Source organism: Vombatus ursinus, unplaced genomic scaffold (genome assembly GCF_900497805.2).
Source record: "Vombatus ursinus unplaced genomic scaffold, bare-nosed wombat genome assembly UNPS02000749.1, whole genome shotgun sequence".
Taxonomy (NCBI): domain Eukaryota; kingdom Metazoa; phylum Chordata; class Mammalia; order Diprotodontia; family Vombatidae; genus Vombatus; species Vombatus ursinus.
The window spans coordinates 1,933,549-1,956,080 of NW_020940527.1; the positions used below are offsets into that span (position 1 = coordinate 1,933,549).

General features: G+C 41.1%; 1 protein-coding gene across 1 annotated transcript in view; it reads left to right on the top strand.

Annotated features, from left to right (window-relative positions):
- The window catches only part of SLC29A3 (solute carrier family 29 member 3), a 71,470-nt gene that overhangs the window by 6,362 nt on the left and 42,576 nt on the right, over positions 1-22,532 (top strand). Inside the window, exon 2 of the mRNA XM_027859013.1 lies at positions 4,226-4,503. Coding sequence (XP_027714814.1) covers positions 4,226-4,503 — 278 coding nt within the window. The remainder of the gene's footprint in view (positions 1-4,225; positions 4,504-22,532) is intronic.

Below are 22,532 nucleotides of genomic sequence, written 5' to 3' on the forward strand. Positions count from 1 at the left end.
GCAGAAGGAGGCATCTGGCTTGAAACCGGAGGGAAATGAAGGTTTCTAAAAAGTGATAGATGAGTAAGTGCATTTCAGGTTTGAGCCTAAACAGCCTGTACAAATATGCAGAGATGGGAAATGGAGTCTTATGTGTAAGGAATCATTCAGTGTGACTCTTTTTTTAATCTAAGCTTTTATTGACATTTTTTATTTCTTATATCACCATGGTAACCCCAGGTATCCCTCCCCTTCCTCCCTCCCAAAGAACCATCACGTAAGACAAATAGTATTTTTTAGAGAGGGGAAAAAGTCAATAAAATTGATAGATACATTGAAAACATGTGCAATGAGTTACACCTGTAGACTTTCTACCTCCACAAAGGGGTGGATTGGGGGTATTCTGTCATATCTCTTCAAGTCCTCCTTGATCATCATTTTGTCATGGGGTGAAGTGACTTGCCCAGGGTCACACAGCTAGTGTCTGAAGCCAAATTTGAACTCAGGTCTTCCTGACTCCAAGGCCTGTGCTCTATCCACTGCCCCACCTAAGTGTTCCTGTTACATTTATTTTTTATTGTTTTGGTGTACAGTTCTTTACATTGTTGTAGTTACTATGTGTATATTATTTTCTTGGCTCTGCTTACTTCATTATGTGAGTTCATTTGTTCGTTCGTTCATTCCTTCCTTACTTCCTTCTTTTTTTTCCTTTCCTTCCCTCCTTCCCTCCTTCCCTTCCTCCTTTAGGTGCTCTGCCCAAAGGAATATAAATTTTGATCACTGAAATCTTGCAAGGTATTTTAGGGTTTATGCCTAGATTTCTTTCTATCATGCCTTAAACCCAAATCACTCATTGATTAACCAATAATAGGTCTCAGCCCATGCCTCATTTGGTCTTTGTTTGGGCTCTACTGGCTCAGAGTGAGTGTAAATAGCAATTGTTTCTGTTTTGGCCAGAAACCCTGAGGGTCTTCCCCTCCCAGATTTATTTATTTATTTATTTTTTGACTAGGTGAAAGAAGTCATTCTTTGCCTCATTTCTCACCTAGCCTTAATCACTAAATGGGCATTGCCTCAGTCCAACTGAGACCTGGGAAAGACCTTAGCTTAAAAAGTCCAAGGTTTCCCCCTGCATCTGGGACCATCTGCAGTCGCCCTGATCCATATGTTCCCACTGCACCCAGATGCTCTGAAAGAGATAGTGAGGCTGGTGACTTTGCACAGCCCTCCCTCACTTAAATCCAATTCACTTGCGTGTCATGGCATCATCTTCCTGATGTCATGGTCCTCTTCGAGAACAAAGGACAAACAACATCAATTCATAGAGATCTTTCTGTGTTTATCACATTCATTATTTCTTATAGCATCATAATATTCTATTACATTCAAATTGATGGGCATCTTCTTTTTTTCTTATTTTTAGCTTTCACAAAAAGTGCTTGCTATAGATATTTTAGATTATATTGGAACTTTTTCTTGTTAATGGCTTCCTTGGAGTATAAGCCTAGTAATGAAGTCTCTGATTCAAAGGGTATAGACATATTAGTCACTTTATTTGCATAATTCGAAATTGTTTTCCAAAATTGTTGTACCACTTCATAGCTCCACCAAAAATGTATTAGTGTGCCCAGCTTCCTACAACCATTTCAGCAGTGACTGTTGCCATTTTTTAAAATGGTTTTTGCCAGTTTGCAAGGTGTGAGGTAAAACCTCCAGTTGTTTTAATTTGCATTTCTCTTATTATTAGTGATTTGGGGCACTTTTTTCATGTGGTTGTGAACACTTTGCACTTCTTTTGAGAACTGTTTGTTCATATGCTTTGACCATTTATCTATTGGGGAATGGCATATACATATATATATATAGGAATATATACACATACATGCATACATATGTGTGTGTTTTATTTCTTTGGTACCAAACCCTTATCAGAGAAATTTGATACAAAGATTATTTTTTCCCATTCCACCACTTCTCTTCTTATCCTAGATGCATTAATGTTGTCTGTGCAGAAGCACTTCAGTTTCAAGTGATCAAAGTTATCTATTTTATCTTTTGTAATTGCTTCTGTCTCTTGTTAAGAATATATCTCTTATCCATAGCTGTGAGAGATATGTGATCTGTTTCTCTTCTAATTTTTTAATAGTATCATTTTTAATATTAAGGTCACATATTCATTTAGAATATACTGTGGAGTGTGATATGAGGTGATTTTTTTGTTATTGTTGTTGTTCAGTCATTTTTCTGTCATGTCCAGTTCTTTGTGACATCATTTGTGGTTTTCTTGGCAAAGATACTGGAATGGTTTGCCATTTCCTTCTCAGGTCGTTTTACAGAGTAGGAAACTGAGGCAAATAAGGTTAAGTGACTTGCCCAGAGACACAGCTAGTAAGTGTCTGAGGCCAAATTCAAGCTCTGGAAGATGAGTCTTCTTGACTCCAGGCCTGGCACTCTATTTACTGTTCCACCTAGCTACCCAGATATAAGGTGTCGGTCTAAACCTAATTTCTGCCAGACTGCTTTCCAGTTTTCCCAGCAGATTTTTTTTTAATCAAATAGGGAGTTTTTCCCTGAATAATTTATGTTTTCTACTTTGTCAAACATTGGGTTATTGGATTCTATTGTTTCTGAATCCCCCTTGTCTAGTCCATTCCATTGATCTCTCTATTCTTCACCAATGCCAGATGGTTTTGATGACTACTGCTTTATAATATAATTTGAGGTCTGCAAGTGCTATTCCCCCTTTGTCCTTACTTCTTTTTATCATTTCCCTTGATATGCTAGATCTTTTTTTTTAATGAATTTTGTTATTATCTTATTAAGCTTTGTAAAGTATCCCCTTGGTAATTTGATTGGTACAGCACTAAAAGTATAAATTAATTTTGGTACTATTGGCATTTTTATTATATTGGCATGTCCTAGCCATGAGCATTGAATATTAAGTGCTATTCATATTAAATAGCTTCAGCTATTTAAATTATTCTTTATTTCTTGAAGGAACACTTTGCAATTGAATCTATAGAAGTCTTTTGTGTGCTTTGGGAAATTAATCCTTAGATAGTTCATGCATTTTGTAGTTATTTGAAATAAGATTTCCTTTTCTATTTGCTTCTTGTATTTTGTTATTATTTTTATGTAGAAATGCTATTGGTTTGTGAGGTTATATTTTATACTCTACAATTTTGCTAAAGCTACTTGTCTCAGTTACTATCTTTGCTCATTCCCTGGGGTTTTCCAAGTATACGATCATATCATTAACAAACAAGGATATTTTTATCTCCTCTTTATCTTTCTTCCTTTAATTCCTTTCTCTTGACTTATTGCTATTGCTAGCATTTTTAGAACTATATCATATTACAGTGGTAAGAGTGGGCAGCCTTGCTTCACTGTTGTATTTAATGAAAAAGGTTCTGGTGTATCCCCATTGCATATTATGTTTGCTTTTGGTTTCAGATAAATGCTTTTTATGATTTAAAAAGGCCCTCCATGCCTTTATTTTATAGGGTTGTTTTTTGTTTGTTTGTTTTTAACATAAAGGAGTGTTGTACTTTGTCAAAGGCTTTTTCTATATCTATTGAGGTAATTATGTGGTTTTGGATGTTTTGGTTTTTAATATGATTGATTATGTTGATTATCGTCTTAATGTTGAACCATTCTTACATCCCTGGTACAAATCCCACTTGATCATAACAAATGATTTCTTGGATAAGTTGCTGTAGACTAGTATGATTTTGCTTAAAACTTTTGAATCAATGTTCATTAATGATACTGACCGGCAGTTTTCTTTCTGTGTTTTATCTTTCCCTGATTAGATATTAGGGCTTTGTTTGTCTCATAAAATGATTCTGGTAGGGTGCTTTCTTTCTCAGTGTTTTGAGAGTAATGTGTAAAGTCTGGGTGCTAAATGTTCTTTAAAAGTTTGATAGACAAATTGCTTACCATCTCAGGGAGGGGGGAGGGGGGAGAGGGAGGGAGAAAACTTGGAGCTCAAATTTTTAAAAAATGAATATTAAAAATTATCTTTACATATAATTGGGGAAAATAATGTATATATATATATATTTAAAAGTTTGATAGACTCCTGTAAATCCATCAGGTATAGGAATTTTTTTTTTCCTTTGGCAGTTCCTTTACAACTAGATCTATTTCTTTTTCTGAGATTGGGTTATTTAAGATCAATGTGATTCCAATGGTCCTCTTAGTCTGCTTTTGACTCTGACGTAAGTCTTTCTCTGTCTCCCGATAGTGGCCATTGCCTCGGAAGATGGGTTTTACCACCACTCCAACTCCATGTACAAAGCTCCAAACAGCGCTCCACCAGATGAACAGTCCCCCTTGCTTGAGGAACATCCCGGAAGCCATTATAGCTCCCCCAAGCCTCATGATCGCTACCATGGAGCCTACATCATCTTCTTCAGCATGGGAATTGGCTCCCTGCTGCCCTGGAACTTCTTTGTCACTGCGAAGGAGTATTGGATGTACAAACTGCAGAACTGCTCTTCCCAGGGAGCCTCAGACATTCAGGTAACATCGTCATTCCCAGGAAGAGGTAACTGATGACGGGCTAGAGGATATTACCACGTCAGGAGCCCATAGTAGGGTTTCCCTCCAAACATCCTGGTTTGGTCAGAAAGTTTAAGATATCAACTTGGAAGGGAGTGATTCCTGAAGGGGCAGAGCCCAGATCTGAGCCAGATTTAAGCAAAGGACTGAATTTGAAGGCATCATGGAACCCTGGACTGAGAGTCACCAGACCTGGATTTGAGTCTTGGCTCTACCATTTGATATGAGCTCTCCTTTATATAGTGTTTTCCTCACAATAACCCTGTGCAAGTCTTATTCTTCCCATTTTACAGATGAGGAAAGTTGAGGTGTGGAGAAGTGAAATAACTTGCTGATGATCATATAGCTAATAAGTGGGAAAGACAGGACTTGAACTCAGATCTTCTGACTGTAAAACCAATGATCTTTCCACTAGACCCTGTACTTTCTATCTGGACCGTCACTTAAACTCTTGAGGCCCCATTTTCCTCTCTATGAAATGAGGGCATGAGATTGGATTAGATCAGAGGTTCCCAACTCTTTGGTAGGGGTGGGGGGAAGGACACTTGACATTTTGAAATTGAGGGTGTGGGAGGTACTGAAGATGACAGACGACAAGTAGGGAGAGGGAATTGTGTAACAGCAATCTCTAGCTCTGCTCCCTTTTCTAGTCCTTGGACATTAACATACCCAGGAGCCATACATGGGTCCTTATCTCCTCCACCCTATGACCAATGGGGCATTTGAACCTGGTTTTTAAATATTCATGGGAAAATATGAAGAGATATAGATTTAGATAGAGGTTCTTAACCTGGGCTCCATGAACTTGTTGGGTTTTTAAAAAATTATTATTTGTATAACTATATGCCAATATAACTGGTTTCTTTTGTAATCCTGTGTGATGTGTTTAAAAACATTGTTCTGAGCAGGGGTCTATGGGCTTTACCAGACTGCCAGAATGGTCTGGGATATAAAAAAAGATCAAGACCCCCTGCTTTAGAATATTGAGTTGAATCTAGTAAGGTGAAATCCAGCAAAGGATAAATGTAAGTCTTATACATGGGTTCAAAAAATCAATTTCACAAATACAAGATGGAGGAGACTTGGTTAGACTGCAGTTCTGGCAGTGTTAGTGGACTGAAAACGATTGAGCTAAATGAGTCAGCAGGGTGATGTGCAGCCCAAACTGCTCATTTGATTTTGGTTGTGTTGAAGAGGGCATAGCTTCCAGGAGTAAGGAGTAAGGGTGTCATCCTTCTTTGCTCTGTTAGACTTCATCTGGAGAATTGGGTTCAGTTCTTGGCACCTTAGTTTGAGAAGCTGGAGAGTGCAGAGAAGGGCAAAATGAACGGTAAATGGCCTTGAATCTGTGATATGGAAGGATCAACTAAAGCACTTGGCCATGTTTAGCCTGAAGAAGATGAGACTCAGGGATGTGATAGTGGTCTTTCAGAATTTCAAGGTCTTTCATGTGGTACAGCAATTAGACTTTTTCCATTTGGCTCCAGAGGGCAATACCAGGAAGAAGGGTGGAAGCTACAAAAAAGGGCAGGTAGGTACTGGGCCTGAAGTCATGAAGACCTGAGTTCAAATTCTACATCAGATACTTATTAGCTGTGTGTCCCTGGGCAAGTCATGTAACCCCTATCAGGTTCAGTTTTCTTATCTATAAAATGGGGATAACAGTAGCTTCTATTTCACAAGGTTGTTGTAAGGATCAAGTGAGATGTATTAATTACATATATTAATATGTTAGGTGCTCTGAAAACTTAAAGCACTATATAAATGTTAGCTATCATTATTTAAGCTCAACATCAGGAAAATCTAACAATTAGAGTTGTTCCTAAGTGCGATGAGCTGCTTCTAGAGGTGGGGTGTTCTCCCTCCTTGGAGGTCTTCGAGCAGAGGGCAAATGACCGTTTTTTGGGGGTATGTTGTGGGGAGCCTCCCTTTTGTCTATGGATTGGATTAGGTGGCTGCTCAAGTTCCTTCTAGCTCTCAGATTTTATTTAGAATTCTGTTGGGCTGGGAGTTCATCTCTACAGGGAAATCTTGGCCTCCCATAGAAGGGACTCTGCTCTGTGGATAGCTTTCATACCTGTGGAAAATACTTAGTGTTTTGTGGGAAGACTTATCATTGTCTTTCAGATCATCTGGAATTTTTCACACTCCTGAATTTACCATTGGAAGGGCTCCAGCTGGGGTGTGGGGGTGGCTGGGTCCAGGTTCATTTCATCAGAATACAGAGAAATCCTAGATTCTTTCCGCTGTGCTCCTCCTGGAAAGAAGACCTGGAATAAGGAGTCTTTCTTCTTCTCTTCATGTGCCCCTTTCTCCCCCCCGTTTTTCTTCTTCTCCTCCTCCTCCTCCTTTTCCTCCTCATTCTTTTCATTAGCATAGGAAAATTCATAGAAGAAGCTCCCTTTGCTAATGAACATAAGCAACTTCTTTTATAATCTCATGTATTTTATTTGATATATGTAAAAATATTATTATAAGAAGGGGTTCATGGTCTTCACCAGACTGCCAAAGGGGTCCATGACCAAAAAAGGGTTAAGAACCTATGGTAGAGCATTGGGCCTGAATTTAGTAAGATGAAATTCTGTAAGAGGTACATGTAAGACTTACAGATGGGTTCAAAAAAATTAATTTCACAAGTACAAGATAGGGGAGACATTTCGAAGAAAAGCAATTTCCAATCTTAGAAAGTTGCCTGGGGCCACTAAGAGGATAATTAACTTTCTGGGAGTCATCCAGCTAATATGTGTCAAGAGTAAGACTTGAATTTGGGTCTCTCTTCCTGGCTCAGAAGCCTATGTCCTTCTGCCTCCCCTCCTCATTCCTCTCTCTTCCCCCATCGTAGAGTGAGGACAAAGTGAATGTTCTATGTACAGCAAAGATGCCCAGGACAAGCCTCTGATATAGCACAAGAAAGCATCTTATAATCTTTGCCATTGCAAAGGCAGTATATCTAAGACAAGTGAGAAATGGAGCCAAAAGATCAGTGAACCATTCTTAGCCATCCCCTCATCTTTGCATCACTAATATGTGAAGTCCCAGGTGTCCCCTGGGGGCATGAAGTTGCCCTGTTTTTGAAATACCTTTTACAGGTAGGGAAACAGATGTTGGCATTGCCTTGGAAGGGGGCTGCAGCTCTGTGCATGGCCCACATGACCCTTTTGGGTTTCCATAGAAACTTGGACTGAGCTGTTTTATGACTTGCTTTTATTTACAAGGCATTCCAGCTTTCTGTCATCTTGCCCATTATCCATAAATCACACACAGTCCTTTTTGTGCTTGATCAGAAGATCCCATGGCTGGGCCCCCCTCCCCCAACCCCAAGCTTCACCTGGGGCAGGTGGAATAACCTGGAGTGTGGGACTGTGGCACCTACTTTCAGGATCTTCCCTCCCCCTACCTCCATCCCCCAGGGAGATACCTGCAAGGTAGAGGGAGGGGAGACATGGGACAAGGCATCTCTGGAAACCGGCCTCCTGCACCTTGGACATTTGCTGCTGCCACTCTCCAAGGCTGAACCCTCTGCAGCTTCCAGAATTTAACACTACACAGCCCTCCTGTGATGCTTTATAGCTTTTTTCCAAGGGCTGGCAGGTGTGGATGTAGTACCTGCTGCAGCACTGAGCCCCTGGCTTTTGGCATCCGAGATGAGAGACTTGTCACCTCTCGATTCATGGGCCAAGCCTGCTGCAGAAAGCATGCTGGTGCGTCTCCCTGTTTCTCCTGCCATTTTTCTTCACTTAATTCCTCATTCCTGCCACCATCCCCCGCTTTGCTTGCTCTTACCCTCTTCCTGATTTTCCTGCAAGACTCGGCTAATCTGACATCCTCACCTGAAGGCCACTTTTGGTGGAGATGAGGGAGGAGGAGGGAGTCAAATGATTCCTGTCTCCAGTCACCACCTGCAGCCTGATTAGCCGTGGGTGATTTTCCCCCTTGTTTACCCAGAGACGAGTGCTACGTGATGGGGCATACATATTCTTTGGAAATCCAAAGCCGTACAGACAGTGTGTCAGCCCAGGAAACCCAGAGCATCACCTGGAAGTCTGCCTATAGTCCCCTTTCTTCCTGTATATTCTCAGGCTCTTTCTTTCTATCTAGAACTGCTTGTAGCTGTTGTGTTTAAATGGTTTTAGGGGACAGTCTTGCTCTGTTCTCTTCCTCAGTCTCTAGAATGAGAATCTCTCATTAATAACCCTTGGTTATTAGGACCTGTTGGTGGGCTGGAAAAAGTAAAAAATTGAGATTGTAGCACCTGTGGCACCTGAGTGTCACATGGATCATCCCCCAGAAGGATTACTCTAAGTTCTAGGCACTCTGCAGGGGTTCTGCATTCACTCAAAGCCATTCCTCATGAGCCCCCACCAGTGTTTCCACTTTTGGCGCTAGTCAGCAGTCACAATTAACTAAAACCAAAGGTATTTAAGGAGAAAACATAGTAAGATTTGTAGTAGAACATTCCCCTCATAAACACACTGTCTCACAAATGTATGCTCCAACAGTAAGGAAAGCTAGCATGAATAGGAATCTTCCACAAGGGGCCCTGATATAATAGCCCTGCTCTCACTGGGGCTGATCCTTTCTGAGCATTTGTCTTTGCCAGCTTATCTGTCCTGGGCATTGCTCCTTGCTACTTGTATTCAGGTCTGATTTCTTCAGGGCCAGTCTAGCCACCTCAGTTTCATTCTGCTAGGGTACAGTGACTAGGGTTTTTGCCTGATAAAAGCAGACTGAGAGCGCCTTTGTCATAGCCATCATAACCAGCTAACAAAAATCAGAGTGCTTCTAAGCTAAAAGTAGATTTTTCATTTGTTTTACTCCTGTGTCAGGGCCAGAGATCAAAGGTTTGTTGTTGTTGTTACATGTGACTACTTAACTTATGGTTAGTTACCCTTATACATCCTCAATCTCTGGCTTAGATGCAGATGAATTTGAGTCATGACTGAGGGAATCCAGGTGAGTATGTGTCATCCATCTTGCCCAAATTTCTGCCTTTATTTTGCATACATGTTAGCAGCAAAGGCTTAGTATTTGGCGCTGCGTTTTAGCCAACGAAAATCTCAGTATTTGTATCAAATGATAATACATAATATAGTTTCTGTATTGCACGGGGCCTCCCAGCCAGAATCACCCAGTGATTGAAGAGGTGGGTAGAGGATTGGCTGAATCTTCGTACACTCAGAGTGGTTACCTCGCCTGAAAGCAGTGTGAACTTGGCATGCCTTAAGGAGTGGTGGTTGCAGGGGAAGGGGAATGTCAGTCCCAGGTCTGGTGTTGTTTAATGTGGTCCACAGGGTCTTAATTGATTCACTAGGGAGTGGGCTTATTCAGTTTGCTAAGTATATTTGCATAACTCATCCTGTTTATTGTAAGAAAAAACTTCCTAACATTAAGAAATATTGAGGGGCAGCTAGGTGGCACAGTGGATAGAGCACCAGCTCTGGAGTCAGGAGGACCTGAGTTCAAATCCAGCCTCATACATAACACTCACTAGCTGTGTGACTCTGGGTGAGTCACTTAACCCCAATTGCCTCACCAAAAAAACCCCAAAAAACGATTTAAGAACTATTGAATAGAATGGGCCACCCCTGGACATAGTGGTACCGCTCTCACTAGAGGTCTTCAAAGGATGGCTGGATGACTATTTTTGGGGAGGTGTTGCAGATGGAGTTCTTGTTCCTAAGGCTTGTACAAAATGGCGTCCAAGATCCTTCCAACTTCATCTGGGAGGAGAGCAGTTCTGGAAAGATGCTCAAACTTCGGAAAGGCTTTGGTGAACTACAGATGTGTCTCCCCCAAAATGAGAGTCAAAATGGACAAGTCCTGGTCACATGGATGGGAAGAAAAATCTGGCTGCCTTAATACAAAATGAAAATGGCCTAGCTGTGCTATAGCAGGAGAAAAAAGATCCTGTAGTCTGAACACATGACTCAGAAGGGTGACCTTTATATGGAGCAACAATAGAGCCTGATTCCAGGATGAAGAGACAGACTAGTGAGGGTCTCCTGTCACTGATCGCCTGACTCTCAGTCTAAAAGGAAGAGGAAGAGGAAGTAGGGTTAGTTAGTCAAGAGTCATGAAGACTGAAGGATGTTTTACCATAGGGCTCTTATGCTGAGTTTGATAATCAAATGTTTCCCATTATACTGAGGAATTGAATTAAATGAAGCATGAGGATTTAGGTTAGATATAAGGCATTTTTCATAGCACTTATTAAACTAAAGATTAGTATAGATTCTAATGCCTTAGAATCCTATTGGAAAGGGTCTGAAATCAATACGTGAAGTAGGAGTCCTTGTCTGCATCCTCCTTAAGTGACCATAGATATGGTCTGACTTGGCTGGGCAGTGAGAAGACCCTCTACCACCAGGGGCACTTTTCTCCTCTTGCCTTCCCTTTGCCCCTTCCTTTGACCCGATCCCAGCTGCTTGACAGCTCGTGAGGTTTTGATGAGATGGGAGTCTTTAACCTTACTCCTTCCAGTGACATGGAGGACCAAGTCTCCTAAGTTCCTCCAGGCCTTTCCTCCTCTGCCTTGACTCCATACCTGCCAGACCCCCAGGCACAGTCATCTGAGCTCAGGATGTAACCTGAGGATGCCTGAGCCTTGCCATGTGCTCTGCCTTTGCACCATTAGGAAATCCAGGCTTGCCAAATGCTTGACAATTACACTTTCTTCTTTGTGCTCTTTCTCCCAATTAAACTCCTTGAGAACAGAACTGTCATGCATTTTACTTTGTGTACCGAACTCTTTTAAGGTACTGTGCACAAAGAAAGCCTTAATAAATGCTTTTACATTTAGTTCATTTTTCATACTGTTACTGCTCGAAGTCTTACAGCGATGTGCCACTCACTACCTTCCAGGGCCTCTGATTCCATTTTGGGAGATCTCTAATCATTAGGAAGCTTTTCTTCATACTTAATCCAAATCTACCACCCTGTAGTGTCTACCCTTTGGGGGCAAGAAGAACAAATCTTACCTATTCCAGAAGTCAGCCTGTCTTTTACATGAAAACCATCTCTCAACCTTCTCTTCTCTAGGCAGGACCTCCCCTAGTTCCTCCAACAAGTCCCCCGAGGGCTTGGTTGGTCTCCCTTCACTGTTCTCAAAAGCACCTTCTTCTTCGTGCTCTCCAGCTTGTCATTCTTCTCCTGAAACTGCATTCTGCCTAGAGGCAGAGGAATGAAGTAGAAAGCTGCTGGTGTAATGCAACTCTTGAGTGTTTAAATCCGTGCCAATAACACTAGGGCTGTTGCAATTGTTGATGGGTTGAGATTTCTTTTAACCTGAATGTCACTGCAGCAGCAGGTTTCCACATCTGTTGATCAAGGAGTTTTCAGCTTCCATTTTGCTTTGATTAACTCATCAAGACAGTTCATGCTGTCCTGTTTAATCTGTCAGGTGCCTTGGCTGTGATTGGCTTTGAGAGGAACATTAGGTACCTTCTTTGGGGATGGATGTTCTCCTTTTGGGGGAAAGAAGGCATGCTTGATGCTCAGTGAGCAAGGCCCACAGGAGCACAGTGGAGGTACTTGATTAGACAGCAGGAACACTTAAGCCCTTTCTCTTTTCCTTAACTCATTTCACAAGCTCCAGGAAAAAGAAAAATGGCAACCTGATAGATACTAAGGACACTTTAGCACCAGGGGTGACTAGGAGCAAGAATAAGTAAAGCAGTAAAACCGAGTGAAGGAAAATCCTATCTGATGCTCAGAATGCTGAACCGGCGGCCAAGACACCCTGGTCTTATTCCTAAAGCGTGATGTGTTACTGTGTGGCCTTGGATAAGTTGATCAACCTCTCTGTGACCTTGCTTATGAAACAATATTCTTTGTTCCCGGTAATTTTTGAGCCCTAATAATGACTTCGTATCTTTTCCAATGCCTGGTTTCCTATTTTGCACACAGCAGGTGCCTGATAAATGTTTATTTGTTGCATTTATTGAAGGATTGGTTCAAAGAATTGAGGATGTTTATCCTAGAAAAGAAATTTAAAGGGTAGATGATCGTTTTCCCTCAGATATTTCATAGGTTGAACTGGTATTGTTCAAAAATCTGACCCCATTGTGGGATCTTTAAAAGTAGTTTTTATTTATTGAAGGCTGATTTTGCAATTATGGATTGATTATAGAGGGCATGAGGGTAGATATAAGCTAGAAGAAGGAGCAGCTGTTGGAAATCTGATCAGTGAAAGGGGAGAAGAGAAGAAAAAGGAAAAGGTGAGAAGGGGCCATAAGTCCCATTTTCACTTAAGTCCATTTCAAAACTTCTGTTTGTATTAGGACTTTGTCAGAAATCTATTAACAGGGACCAAAGACAGCCGGGCAAGTGTGCATGTGCTCTGGGGGAAACGGCCTGCTATAAATAATGCCTCGTCTAGGGGGCCCAAATAACAGAGCCTATAAGAAATTGGCATGAGAAGCAGACAGTTTGCTATGGCAGTTAGCCATGAGTTAGCTACAAGAACGAAACAAAACAAAACAGGACAAAAAACACTAAGCATCTTGTTTCTTGCAAATGTGGAGGACAAGAGGAATTTTTTTCAGAGACCTGCAGAGAGCGTGCCGAGTTTGTGTGTCTGCCAGGGCCAGGTAAAAGTGTCCATGTGTAAAGTACAAGCTCATGTCCTTATTAGAGCCAAAGGTGATAGGTATGGAGGGATGACTTTATCTTCCAGGTTATCAGGGAAGCTGGGGAGTTTCTGAAAAGAGCGGAGGAAGTAATTCAAAGGGAGAATTTTTAACACTGCTCTTTTTATTACTGTTCTCATCTGGCACTTTGTACAGTGCCTGGCATAGAAGATGTGCTTAATAAATGCTTGTTGACTTCCTGCCGTATGAAGGTTAGGGCTAAGGAAGACAAATAAGGATTTAGGAAGAAAACAGCTCATTAAGAAGATGGTCTGTGAGGATGGGATTTGGACTTTTCAGCCATGACTTAATATGTAGGAATGACAGGCTTTTGGCCAGGGATGAAGCACACCTGGCAATGGATGGTAAAAACATAGAAGGTTGAAGTACAGTGAATCTGACCAAGAGGACTTTAACTGACAATAGAAGGGGAAGGAGAAAACTGCCTGTATAATGTGCCCAGCCAGATAACACAGAGCATAGCAGGTACAACAAAGAAAGAAGAATATTAACAGAGAAGACCAGTAATTAACAGGAGACAGTTTCCAAGAAGGGAGCCAGCAATGAAATCCCTAAGCCTCAGAGATATATATGTATGTATATGTGTGTGTGTATGTATGTATATATGTGTATATACACATGATGAACAAGATGCGAATAATAAATAATTTAAAGCATGGAATATATATATATATATATATATATTCCACGCTTTAAATTGTTTATATATTTCTATTTGTATTATTATATTATTTACATAAATATATTTTTGTTTGTTTGTTTGTTCCAGACCCATGATTTTTATCAGTGTAGGGAATGCTCAATGTGGAAATGTTATCCACCAATTCGAATCAGCACCTTATCTGCAACTTACAGTGCTAGGGAGTTGCTTAGGACCATGGAGAGGTTAAGTGACTTGTTCATAGTCCCTAGTCATGATGTTTCAGAAGTAGGACTTGAATCCAGGTGTTCCTGACTCCCAGGCTAGCCCTTCTCTCCCTCACCACTTCTCATAGATCTGAACGCAAGGAGACAAATTTAGCTTTATAGGTATCACTGAGACTTGGACAGGATTCATGAAGAGGCTATGGCTACAAAATATATAATTCAAACAGCACAGAATAGATTAAAAGAACTGGTAGAATAGCATTGTGTGATAGGAAAATATATTAATTTGAGGAAGTCTAAGAATTAGTCCAAAAGGGGGGAAGATAAAGATCATATGAGCATCCCCATCTCCATTTTCTCATCTTTCCTTTGGGACCAAACTTAGTCATTATATGTACACAACATTCAGGCTTTTAAAAGTTTGTTTTGTCTAGAGTTTTTTTATTAAGGAAAACCAAAACAGTATGGTGGAAAGAACCCTGGATCTCACTTTGGTGTCAGGACTTGGGCCCCAATCTTAATATTGCTACTGACTAGCCATGTGACTGACCTCTGGCCTTTCCTAGTCTCCCCAGTTGCAAATACCTTCCCCTACTTACATTTACTCTGTATATCTTGTGTGTGCGTGTGTGTGTTCAGTCATTTTTTCAGTTCTGTCTGACACTCTGTGACCTCATTTGGGGTTTTCTTGGCAAGATACTGGAGTGGTTTGCCATTTCCTTCTCCAGCTCATTCTGCAGATGAAGAAACTGAGGCTAACAGGGTTAAGTGACTTGCCCAGGGTCACACAGCTAGTAAATATCTGAGGCCAGATTTGAACTCAGGAAGGTGAGTCTTCTTGACTTCAGGCCTGATGCTCTATATACTGAGCCACTTAGCTATACTTATCTTGCATGTACCTAGTTATTTATATTAATATAAATATATTATATTTGTTATAAGTTAAATTAATAAAATAAATTAATATAAATATAAATGTAAGCTCCTTGAGGGCAGAGACTCTTTTTTACCTTTTTTTTTTATCCCCAGCACTTAGCACAGTGCTTAATAAATGCTTTTTGGTTGATTGATCAACATGTTCCATAACCTCTCCAGATCTCGGTTTCTTTATTTGTGAAATGAATGGTTAGATTAGATGGTCTCTAAGGTGACTTCTGGCTATAAATGCTCCTAAGATCCTTATGGTTTGAGAGCACATAGTAAGGGAGCCAGTGAACACCAGGAGTCAGTATGACCTGAAGAACAGCCCATGCCAGGTTGACCTCATGCCCTTCTTTGATAGGAGTCCTAGATCAAGTGAATTCAAGTGAATTCCCTAGATACAACAGAGTATTCAACAAACTCTGTCTTGCTTCTTCTGTGGATAAGATGGTTTTCCCTGGCTGTCCCACATGCCTGGAACACTCTCCTTCTTCAGCTCTGACTTACTAACTTCCCTGGCTTCCTTTAAGTCCCAACTAAAACCTATATTTTATTAGAAGCCTTTCCCAACCCCTCTTAATTCTAATACCTTCTGTCTGTTAATTATTTCCTCTTTATTCTGTATGTAACTCACTTTGTATATATTTGTTTTCATGTTGTCGCCCCTATTGGGTTAAAAGCTCCTTGAGGGTAGAGACCGTCTTTTCCCTCTTTTTGTATGCCCAGTGCTTAACACAGTGGTACACAGTAGGCACTTAATAAATGTTTATTTATTGATTATTAATATTATGTGAATTCAGATCTGGTTGAATGATCAGACCTAGAAAAGTAGTTATTAAGGGACCAGTGTTAATAATGATGACTGTTTCCATTGGCTAAATCAAGGCCTCTGTCCTTGACTCTGTGCTGTTCAGCATTGTCATCAGTGACTTGGAAATAAATGGAATGCATATCAAATTTTGGGGTAAGAGAAAATACATCATATGACAGTGTTGGGATCCACAAAGGATCTTGATTCACTAAAAAATTAGCAGAATCTATTACAGTGAAAATGAATGAGATAAATGTAAAGTCCTATCCTGAGGCTCAAAAAAAGTGAATTTCATGAATATAGAATGAGGAAAGAAGACTGAGATAACAGTTTGTGTGAAAAAAGATCTGGAGGTTTTAGTGGATTGTAAAATCAATATGTGTCTAGTGGAATATGGCAGGCAGAAGAGTCAATAGAATCTTAGGCTGCATTAATAAGAGGTAGAAACAAACTCAAGAGTATAATAGTTTGGCTCTACTGTGTCCTTTTTAGATCACATATAGAATTATTGTATTGGGCACAACATTTCATTCTTTATTTCTTCTTTAAAAAAGTAAAACACTTTTTTTTATCATACTTTATTCTTACTTCACTTTTATCTCCCAACATATGCCTCCCCAGCCCAGAGAGCCTTCCTTTTAATAAAGAATAAAAAGGAAAGAGGAAGAAAATTAGCTCAGCAGAACTAACCAACATTTTAATTGTCTGACAGTATACACCACATTCCACACCTCTAACCCACTCCCTTCTCCTTGCAAAGTTCACTGTTGTATCTTTTCTTCCCAGCCATGCTTGGCTACTATAATTAAGCAGTGTTCAGTTTCTTTTTTTTTTTTTTTATTAACGTTGTTTCCATTTACATTGTTGTAATTATCACATACATTGTTTTCCTTGTTCTGCTTACTTCACTCTGCATCAGTTGTATGTTTGTTTTCTCAGGCATCTCTATTCTTTATATTTGCTGTTTTGTTATTCATCACACAGTCATTGTTATTATTCTGGTGCATTCATATATCCCGATTTGTTTAGCCATCCATCAGTCAAGGAGCACACTCTTTATGTGCAGTGATGCTATAAGTGTTTTAGTACATATAGAACTTTTCTTTGACCCTCTTGGGATTTATTTGTTGTTGTTCAGTCATGTCTGACCCATCATGATCCCATTCTGGGTTTTCTTGGCAAAGTTACTACAGTGGCTTGCCATTCCTTCTCCAGCTCATTTTACAGATGAGGAAACTGATACAAACAGGGTTAAGTGACTTACCCAGGGTCATACAGCTGGGACGTGTCTCAGGCCAGATTTAAACTCAACAAGATGAGTCTTCCTGACTCCAGGGCTAGCATTCTATCCACTGTGCCACCTAGCTGCCCTAGGGATTTATGTTCCTTGGGATTTATGCCTAGTGTATCTCTGAGTCAAAGTGAATGAACATTTTGGTCACTCAGCCTGGCTCCAAATTGTTTTCCAGAATGGTTAGGCCAGTTCACAGCTCTACCAGCAATGCATTAGTGTGTAAACTCTTATTTTTACAGAGGACATTTGTAAACCAAAAATGTCTAGAAGAGGATGATTATACTGATGAAGAGAGATTGGAGAGCATGACAAAAGAAGATTGGTTGAAGGACCTGGAGGTCCTTAGAGAAGAAAAGACTTGGGTGTGGGGCATAAAACCGTCTCAAATATTTCAATCACCCAGTCAGTGAACCAGCATTGATTAAAGTCCTCCTAGGTGCCAAAGACCATTCTAGGAACTAGGGATAGAAAGACAAACAAGCAAACAAAAAGAGGCTGTCCCTGTTGGCCAAGAACTTACATTCCATTTGAAGGCTTCTCATGTGGAAGATGGATTAGGTGTGTTTTGCTTAATCAGTCAATCAATAAAGTGTATTTTGAACTCCTTATGTGCCTAGCACTATGCAAGATGCTTAGTCTAAGAGAGCAGAACTAGGAGCAGTAAGTAGAAGGGGGGCAGAATTATAACTCAGGGTAAGGGAAAGACAAACAAACAAACTTCTTAACATTTGGAGCTATCCAAAAGTAGAAGGGGCTGTCTTTGGAGGTAGTGAGTTTCCCATCACTGAAGATCTTCAAGAGGAGCCTAGATAACCACTCATTGGGAATATTGTAGTGGTTTTTCTATTTAGGTAGGTTGGATTAAGTTAACCCTAATGTCTAGTTCTTGTTTTGTCCCCTCCAGGGCACAAATGGGACCTGAAGGTGTAAGAAGGTGGGAGAAGGAAAAAGTATTATCAAGTGCCAGCTATGTGCTAGGCACTGTACTAAGTGCTTCACAATTATTATCTCATTGGATCTTCACACCAATCCTGTGATGTACATGCCATTATGATCCCCATTTACAGTTGAGGAAACTGAGGCAGACAGGTTAAGTGACTTGCCCAAGGTCACATATCTAATAAGTATCTTAGGCTGGATTTGAACTCAGATCTTCCTGACTCCGGACCAAGTACTCTATCTACTGTACTATCTAGCTCCCTTTTGGTCATTTCTTTTCTCGTGAAGACCCCCACAGAAAGGGGGAGCGAGAGAAATAAAAAGGGGAGGATGACACATAAAACCTGTCAAGTTGTTCCATTCTAGCTGCCCTGTTAATGACTCAGTAGAGGAGAGAGGTTGTGACAATTAGCAGAAATTAAAAAAAAAACATTTGGGGGAGTATCTGTACAGTTTGGTTCTTTGAGTGCCTCTTTGAATACCATTCAATCCGCAAGTATTTATTAAAAGGGCCTCCTAATAAATATTCTCAACATTGTAGTGGATAAAGGCACATTGGGTAGAGCACTGGAAGACCTGAGTTCAAATCTGCCTCAGGCACTTCTAGCTGTGTGACCCTGGACAAGTGACTTAACCCTGTTTGCTTCTGTTTCCTCATCCATAAAATGAGCTGGAGAAGGAAATGGCAAACCACTCTCATATCTTTGCCAAGAAAACCCCAAATGGGGTCACGAAGAGTTGGACATGACTGAAAAACAACTGCACCACAAATAAAACCCAGTCAGTCCCTCCCTTAAGGAGCTTAACTCTAGTTGGGAGAGGTATATTATTATTACCTTGGTGTGTACAGATCTTAGAGGAGGCCATTATAATGATACTATAAAATCCACAAAGTGCTTCATATATGTTTTCTCATTTGAATTTCAAATAGCCTTATGGGATAGGTTATTATCCCCACTTTACAAATGAGGAAACTGAGACTCAGGTGGTATAACTTACCCATGGCTGCACACCTAGTATCATCTATTCCTGACTCCAAGTTTAGCACTCTGCCCACTAGTGGACATTATTATAAGGATGCCACTATTACAAGGATTCCAGATCCCCCTAGGAGTTTCTATGGCAGTCAGATGACTTAGAAAGCTGGACTTGAGATCTGGGGGAACCAAATTTCAATCTGAATCGATTGAAATGGAAACCTGAATTAAATTTGATTCAGACGCTTGCAAGTTTTGTTACCCTTGGCAAGTCTCAGCCTCAGTTTCCTCATCTAAAAAACTGCGGATAGTTATAGCACCTATTTCACAAGACGGTTGTGAGGATCGGACTCACAGCAATATATAAGCATTAGGTATATTTGTGGTGTACACTGCCGACCAGTTTCATGGGCAGTAGTTCTTGTGACAGTGATACAAATGCCTCATCAGCTAGACTGCTTTTGCTCAACACATTTCTCATGTTCCATGTTCAAGGCCTGATGCTCGGGAGGTCCTAGGAGATGGAGAAAGGGCTAGGACAGGTACCATATTCCTGCTTTGGCTCAGCCCCATATCATCACAGACCTTCTCCCTGTGGGAACTAGAACCCACAGAAAATGTGTTCCACTCTGTTTGTTGGGGTATGTGCTATTAAAAGGGACCTGATGTGAACTGACATGCTGAGGGCTGGTGGGATTTTCTGCCCCAAGAAGGCAGCCACAGGGAGTAAGAGGTAGTAACATTCTGGGAAGTCATCGGGCAGGAGTTAAGCGGGATGGGAGCTGGACCAGGTTCTAGTTCTCTCCTATAGATTATAAGCATCTTCCAGGACTGCAGGACAAAATCTTCAGCCATCGAGGGATGGCTGGCCTCAATGGCTACTTTAAACTATTTTTGAAAAAAATTAACTAGCTGTGTGACCCTGGGCAAGTCACTTAACCCCAATTGCCTAAAAAAAAAAGAAAAAGAAAAAAATTAAAGTTTTTCTCTCTCTCTCTCCCTTCTTCTCTTCCTCTCTCTGTCTCTCTCTTCCCCTCCCCCTTCTTCCCTCTCTCTGACCCCCTCCCATCTCTCTCTCTCCTCCTTTCTCTCCCTTCCCCTTCCTCTCTCCCTCTCTCTCTGTCTCTCTCCTCCTCCTCGTCATCCTCCTCCTCCTCCTCCTCCTTCTTCTTCTTCTCCTCTCTCTCTCTCTCTCTCTCTCTCTCTCTCTCTCTCTGTGTCTCACTCAACTGCTGTCTGATTGTTGCTGCAGACTCACAGACCATACTATTCCCAATAAACACACTCATGATGCCTTTTCTGTTTTGAGCGTCTGCGATCTCTTAGCTTGGGAGAGAAAAGGCCAACCTGAAATGCTGTCAGTCATGCTTCTTGTGGTCTTTACTTCTTTAATTCCCTCTTTATTTTTATCCCTGCTGCCCTTCCCTCCCCCACCACATTTCCTCCTCCTCCTCCTGCTATCGATCTCTCTCCCCTTTCTGTCTCTGATTTTATTTCTTCTTGTGCAGGTCCTCAGAATCCAGAGGCGATTTCCCACTACAAAACTAGAACACGGCTTAGCTTTTAACTGTTCAGGTGTCTCTGTTATGTGATTAATTATCACGAGTGTCTGGAGAACATAATCCAAATGAGAGTCTTTCTGCGGAGAAGCTCAAGTCTCATTTTTACCTCCAGTCATTAGCCTGAAAGGGGACTTACACGATCAGCCTGGACAAAGACATGGCTTAATTTGGTCTTTGGCCATTCCTTCCTAAAACTCACCAACCCAGAATCCTTTAGGTATGCTGGAAGCTGACTCTTTGGGAGGAAGTGCTTAATGGATCTGCTTTATATCTTGGAAGAGAAATAGTAGGGACTATTTTGGGGACTGTTGTGTGTGATGAGATGGGGGAGGAGGGGAGAGAAGGGGAAGGGGGGAAGGAGAGAAAGAGAGAGAGAGGAGAGAGAGAGGAGAAGGAGGAGGAGGAGGAGGAGAAGGCAGCTAGGTGGCACAGTGAATAGAGCACTGGCCCAGGAGTCAGGAAGACCTGAGTTCAAATCCAGCCTCAGACACATAACACTTACTAGCTGTCTGGGCAAGTCACTTAACCCTATTGCCTAGCCAAAAAAAGAAGAAGAAAGAGGAGGAGGAGGAGAGACATAGAAACAGAGACACACAGAGAGACTGAGACAGAGAGAGAGACTTGGAGAGAGAGGAAGAAAGAGACAAAGATGGACAGGAACACAGAGAGACAGAGACACAGAGAGAGGGAGACAGAGAGACAGAGACAGAAACATAGAGGCAGGGAGGGAGGGAGAGAGAGAGAGAGGGAGAGAGAGAGAGAGAGAGAGAGAGAGAGAACAAAACAGTTGTGAGTGGGAAGCTCTAACCAAGGCCAAAGAAATTCTGAGACAAAAGTCATTTCTCTTAAGTTCCTCTGAAAGCATAACATGTGCCAGGGGACTGGACTTCTTCCCTATCCATTGTTTATTTCTGATTGACAGTGAAAGCCCCAGACCTCAGGAAAGTGTTCTTAGTCATTCATTCAGAAACTCAGACCTGTGATGCAGACACCTGGGGAGCAAATGAAAACCCTTTGGACAGGATGTGGGGGGGTGGTTGGGGGAGGGGGTGGTTGGGTTTGCATGGAAGGTCTTTCTTCTGTTTGCAATCATATGGCAAAGGCCAACCTTCAGAAGAGGAAGGAAAAGAATCTGACCCTACTATAGGCTAAGTTACTGAACTTGTAGAAGTAACTTGTTTATTTAGGGCTGTTTGTTTAATTATGATTTAATTATCCATGGCTTTGTTTCTCAATTAATAAGCATTTTAAGTTCCTGTCTGCCTGGCATTGTGCTGGATACAAAGACAAAGAATAAAACAATCCCTATTCTCAAAGAGATTACTTTCTATGCTTGGAGACAATAAATACATATAGAAGTACATACAGAAAAAATATAAAGTAGTTAGGGAGGGCTTTAACAGTGTGATTTGGTTGGATTTTTTTTGCAGGGGAGAGGTTGAATCAGGAAGGGTTTTATGTAGAAAAGTGATGTCAAACTCAGATATAAATGAATCCCTGAAGCATGTTGACCTAGAAAACCACAAACTAACATTATCTATGTTGTATCATATTTTGAGGCAGCTAGGTGGCTGAATAGAGTGCTGAGCTTGAAATCAGGAAGACTCATTTCCCTGAGTTCAAATCCAGCCTCAGGTGCTTACTAGCTATGTGACTCTGGGCAAGTCACTTAACCGCTACCTGCCTCGGTTTCCTCATCTGTAAAATGAGCTGGAAAAGGAAATGGCAAATCGCTCTGGTGTCTTTGCCAAGAAAAACCCAGATGAGGTCATAAAGAGTCAGACATGACTGAAACGACTGAACAACATTCTGTTTTTATTTATTTTGATAGACATTTTCCAATTATATTTTAATCTGGTTCAGACAATTCCTGGGCCCCTTGTGGGCCGTGAGTTTAGCATCTCTGAGGTGTTACTTGAGCTGTATCCTGAAGGAAGAGAGTGATTCTGTGAAATAGAGGCAAGGAAGGAG